We start from the raw sequence: 5,741 nt of genomic DNA on the forward strand, positions 1-5,741 counted from the left end.
CTATACTGGACATGACATCACATGGTATGGAATACCCCATTGGCCAATTTGGGTCAGCTGCCCTGGCTGTGTCCCCTCCCAACTTCTTGTGCCCCTCTAGCCTTCCTGTTGGCTGTGCATCAGAAGCTGAAAAATCCTTGACTTTAGACTAAACATTACTTATCTACTTAGATGTTACTAAACATCTCATACCTAACTCAAAAACATAGCACTATACCAGCTACTAGTAAGACAATTAACTCTATCCCAGATGAAACCAGGACAACTAGTTAACAATCTTAGCTAACATATCCAAAGTGTTGTCCTGCTCCCCACTGAGCAAAAGCCAGCCACTATGTATGTCCAGGACAGACTGCCATCTCCCCTAGACACAATACCAAGGCTCTCATTTGGCAGGCTCCTTCTTTTCAAAATCCAATTAATTTCTTAATTTTAGTAAAGTACTGAAATACACATGAACAACATGTTTTATCAGATCACAATTTGGTCCAGTTTCCTTCCTTGACACCACCTTTTTTTCACTTCACAAAAATAAGAATATCCAATATCCCAATGACTAAACCGTATGCACTCTAGAAATGGATTCCTGAGGAATACTTGAGAGATTTCACTTATGACATGTGTTTATCTTCTGGTTTAAATGCCTACGATTATCCTAGATGCATGATGTTAGAAAGAAAAACAAGTAACTTCCTAAGTACTTGCTTTAATCAGGTGTTATTACAACTCTTTAATTGTCAGATACTTTCTCTTTTCATATTCTGAACAAATGAAATTTTCAGGAGAGCTTAAGTGACTTAGGTGACAATGCCTCAGTCATTTTAAGCTCATCATTTCCTGTTCAATGACTGGTGAAGCTTTTCAGTACAGAATTAAGGATCTAAATCCCTTTAGCCAAACTGAAAATGACAAAATCCTCTCAGAGAACAATAGAAACTAGTTATGTCTTGCCTTCATAAGACACTGGCTAAATAACTTCATTAGAGTCATATCAAAATACAGTACATAAGATTGGGATGAAAAGTTCCCATAATTATGTTGGGTATAAGTTTTTGCACAAGGCATTTAAACTCAATGCAAAGAGCCGAACAGAAATTTTACACTCAAGGAGGGGGAAAAGAAGTCTATTTTGGCTTGGGGGGATGTCTGGTAATGCTGTGTTGATTTCCAAGTGCAAGCTCAGCATTGTTGGTTAAAACTAACATCCCATGAAGAAGTGCAAACAAAAAGTGATGGATAATAATCACAATCTAAAGAAATAATTTAAAATACACAGCAGCAGAAGTAAGTTAGGGAATTCTGAAGTGCCACTGAACAGACTGCACAGAGATTTGGTTTTCTTATGCAACACTCCCACATATTAGGAAACCTGTGTGTACAGAAGCCACATGTTGTGCTGGAGAGCACTTGTTCAGCACTTAGGCTGCTGGGTGTGCACCTTTTCAATATAAAAACTGATGTGAAACAGAACCAGAGCAGGACATCTGTTAAGAAGAAAACTTCTGCACAGCAATGCATGGCAAACCTGTTGCTGTTGCTTTGGTTCTTTATCTGGTCTTAATGGCAGGGTCAGAAGGTAAGAAAATGGTCTCTTAAAACTCACATAACCAATGACTAAATAAATAAATAAATAAATAAATGCAAGTGGGCTTATGCTATGTTAATGTTGACTTTTTGCAAGAGGTGTGCATCTTCAATAAATTGTCATTCAGAAGTAAAAAGTATCATTTGTATTTGCATCTGTTAGGATGTTGTGGCTGTTTCCAGGGGTAAAATGTGCTTCTGTCAGAAAATTAGTTTATTCCTATGCCATAATATATGCCTTACCCTAGATTTTAAGAAGTATTTGAATTAAGACAGGACTTTTTTTCTAAATGTGTCCATACATCTCTTCTTTTCGAAATGACAACTTTCTCCTATTTGTACTTTTATTCCTGGTAGGCGGGTTGATGAAAGTTCTTCCTCAAAGCAAGAATTATGCAATTTGCAGAAAAGAATAAAGAATATGAGCAGATGATCATGGCAGGAACTAGTAAACAATATGTGGACATAGTTAAAGACGTTAACCTACTTTGTTCAAGTGATGCAATTCAGGTGTAGAATCTGGCCAGGCACAAATACACTATGAAAACATCTAAGTATTTTCACTTAGAGATACAAGTTTAACTTTAAATGCATCTGCATACCAGCAGCTCTGAAAATATAACTGCTGCTGTTGTGCAGATGCAGTTAATTTTATCTCAAAGTCTTCAGCAAATCCGAGTGTCCGAGTAACAAAAAGGCAGTTGACAGAAGGGAATACTCTTTGCTTCACAGAAGCAAATAATGAGATTGTTCATTTATCTAGAGGTAACTTATTTTTGTTCTACAGGTAAGGCCCTGGCGAAGACAAAGGAAAAAGGCTTCCAGTGCCTGTGCATAAGCACTCATTCCAAGTTCATCCCTCCCAAGGCTATTCAGAATGTGAGATTAAGCCAAAGAGGACCTCGCTGCAAAAACGTGGAAATCATGTGAGCACTTTTGCAAAATATCATCTGGCTTTCAATAGGAGGAAGTGACTTGGCATTTCACACTCTAGTTACTTATTTACTTTGGGTGGAATTACATGTCCCTTGCAAAGCCTCATAGATGCTAAGTATAAGGTATTAGGCCTTCTATCCAAAGGAATAAACTAACTTCCTGCCAATGTTACAAGCCACTTCCAGACGGTATTTTAAAAGTCTCTCTATGGTACTATCTTAAATACGACAAACACCAGAGGAGAGAATTAGATCCCGCAAAACACATTCAGGGCACAATTAATAATTTAGGAGAATGAAGAATAATCAAAGATACAATCTTGTTCCCATGACATGAATTCAAACAATTTCCACTAACTTGGTCTGCATGTGGCAAAGTTTGAAACACCGTGAGTTACTCCCTATGTCAGAATTGCATAGTGAGCATTTTCCTACGCAAGGAGCGTGGAACTTAAATCGTAAAATCCATGTGAGTACAAAGTAAAAGATACGGTAAGCTTCATTTAAAATCACATCAGGAACTATTCACATGAATTGAATCAATGCATTCATGTAAACAGAGGGGAGCTTTCAGGTTTTTATGCTTTCACTACGGTTTCATAAGCAAATAATACTTGTACAATCATACCCTCTGAGCAGCATTGTGTGTCATCCAGTTCTACCTCACTAGTAATTGGATTTTCAGCCAGGTTTGATTAAAAAAAAAAAAAAAGATTCCAAGATAATTAAGTTCCTGAAAGATCTGCTAAACTATGACCAGATAGAGAACAGAAACCAAAAAATTCATCAGGCTCATTAAAAAGATTGCATTATGAAGCATAAATACTGACATCATTCATTAAAAAAAACCCCAAACTTAAATGCCCAAGTATAGAAAAAGTATAGGAAAATCACTTTTCCCTATTTCTCTCAGAAATACTAGATGGAAAATATCAAACAAGTTTAATAAATGAAAGTCCAGTTAATTACTTGACAAATAGCTAAGATAAATTTCAAAACATCAGGAGAGTGGGAGGGATCCACCTGGCCTTAACTTCTTTGTTTCTTTCTTGGCAGAGCTACGCTGAAAGGTGGCAGACGAGTGTGTTTGGAACCTACTGCTCCCTGGGTCCGGCTCACTGTAAAGGCTATTTTGGCCAGGTAAGTTGTTTTCTTTACTAGAACAGCTTCAATTGAAAGCTATTTTTAGAAAGCAGATTTTCATTCCTTGGGACAAAAGTGTTCACCCTCTTCAGGCATCAGTAATTCTTTCCAGCGTTTGTCTCTAAACCTGTATTTCTAAATGCCTGAGGATTAAAATAATTTCCTAGCTTGATACCTTCCCTGTGTGTTAAGCCACCTAGAAGGTCACAGGTATGATGCACCTAAATATCCGCTGAGAGACAGCACGACCTGGGTGCATGTTTGACACTTCCAAAAATTGAGCTCTAAAAGACTCACTTCCTCTTTCTGGGTATAATTCAGATGTACAGCTGGCATTTCTAAGCTTATTAGCTTTCACTGCTGTAAATGGGGACAGTCAGGTCCCTACTTTGCACAATCTGGACATAGGCATATGGAAGTCCTTTCTGTTGGAGCAGTACTTGCGTAAACACAGGATTTATTTGTCTTTGCACATCAGTTGGTTGATACAGTAAAAATAGGTCATTAACAACTTATGAGCACCTGTTGCTCTTCCTGTAGCTTGTGTTAATGGTAATTGTTTCATTAAAAAATTTCTGAACTCACTTTATACTTCATCTCATTACAGGGCCAGAGACAACACTGAGTCACCAATCAAAGAAAAGTCAAGGAAAAATAGACCTTGGAGTTTTTCAAGGATATGAAATAAGAGGAAACACTTGCTGATGAGAACGTCAAGGAACAGACCCCCCCTTCTGCTACATTACTGCATTTGATGGGTTTTTTTCTCCCCAAGATAGTTGCTGATTCTACTTATTTTCTTTGCTCTGTCTATCTCTAAAACTCTATCTGTGATGCATCAAGGAATTCATGCTTAATGAATGTGTTTTAGTGCTGTAAGGACAAGAATAAACAAGAGGAAATTAGTTATCCTTAAACGGTCATACTTAACGTAGAAATAGAAAGGATACAATTAGTAAACACATGAATAAACATGTAATAAGGAAGAGTCTGTGCAGCTTTGAAGGAAGTTTTCTTTTATGCGTTTGTTACAGTTCTTTGAAGGTGACAACAAACTTACAGATGTGGAAGGTCCAACAGGTATAGTCAAACTGTGTTTCTGAAATCCTTTCACAACCCTCAGCAAACATTAGAGATAATGGGGCTAAGAAAGAAGTCTTGGAAATGGGTACATAACAGGTGAATACATAGAAATCAAGGACAGAACGAAAAGGTCAGCTTTTTTTTGATAAAGGGCCATCACCCATGGATTCCTACACCAGCTTGTGTGAGGTCCTGTTTGGTTTGGCATATCCACAACTGGTCTGGGAAGGTCATTTGCTACGAGCTGAAGTATTCTGGTGATGCTAAATGGAGGGTGGTAAAGACTAGGCTCAACTATGAAGAACTGCAGAAGGACCTTAGGAGACTCATTGAGTAGGCTGTAAAATACCAGGTGAAATTCACTGCAGGAAGTAGCGAAAATGGTTGATGTGGGAGGAAAAAATTACAAAGCTCATATAAAAATGAGGCATTCTAGGCTGACCAGTAGCACATAAGAGAGACATCTTGGGATTATGCTAAACTGTACAACAGGAATATCAGATCAGGGCTCAGCAGTGAAAAAAACTTCAGAACCAAAAAAAACCAAAAAACCCAGAAACCCAACCCGTACTAGGACACGAGTAAGAACTAACTGCTAAAATTTGTTATGCCACTGTGTAACGGCATGACTCGCCCACATGCAGAGCGCTGTGCAGCCCCTGGCTCCCATCTCCAAGAACACAGAGTAGAGTTGGTAAAGGTTGAAGGTAATGCAACAAAGATGAACAAATACTCCGTACAAGAAGTGATGAAGCAAACCAGATCTTTCATTCAAAAGTGAGATACTTCTGGGTGGCCAAGGGAGAAGTGAATTCACACCCATTTCTCCATGAAAGAACCATCTTTCAGAAAGTGGCAGAGATCCTCCACCAGCCAGTCCTGACAGCAGTAGCAATGTTTCCTACAAAGACCAAACATGACTTCATTTTCTATGAGTACCCAGAAAATAATTTTTTTGGTAGCGTATCTTTAAAATTATCTATGAGACATGCCAGT

General features: G+C 38.2%; 1 protein-coding gene across 1 annotated transcript; it reads left to right on the forward strand.

The window, feature by feature from the left end:
- The first annotated feature begins 1,388 nt into the window (after nucleotides 1-1,388).
- Nucleotides 1,389-5,081, forward strand: LOC142031514 (interleukin-8-like). Its single transcript, XM_075029149.1, has 4 exons — nucleotides 1,389-1,576; nucleotides 2,372-2,510; nucleotides 3,576-3,659; nucleotides 4,270-5,081. The coding sequence occupies exons 1-4, from the start codon at nucleotides 1,513-1,515 to the stop codon at nucleotides 4,343-4,345; spliced, it is 363 nt and encodes a 120-aa protein (XP_074885250.1). The 5' UTR covers nucleotides 1,389-1,512; the 3' UTR covers nucleotides 4,346-5,081.
- The last annotated feature ends 660 nt before the right edge of the window (nucleotides 5,082-5,741 follow it).

This window comes from Buteo buteo, chromosome 1, assembly GCF_964188355.1.
Source record: "Buteo buteo chromosome 1, bButBut1.hap1.1, whole genome shotgun sequence".
Lineage (NCBI taxonomy): Eukaryota > Metazoa > Chordata > Aves > Accipitriformes > Accipitridae > Buteo > Buteo buteo.

What these genes read in the sequence shown, in the direction of transcription:
- LOC142031514 (XM_075029149.1), top strand. Translation starts at nt 1,513, where the DNA reads ATGCATGGCAAACCTGTTGCTGTTGCTTTGGTTCTTTATCTGGTCTTA. An exon ending in CTTAATGGCAGGGTCAGAAG is followed by an intron (nt 1,577 to 2,371) that starts GTAAGAAAATGG and finishes TTTGTTCTACAG; the next exon opens with GTAAGGCCCTGGCGAAGACA. An exon ending in TGCAAAAACGTGGAAATCAT is followed by an intron (nt 2,511 to 3,575) that starts GTGAGCACTTTT and finishes CTTTCTTGGCAG; the next exon opens with AGCTACGCTGAAAGGTGGCA.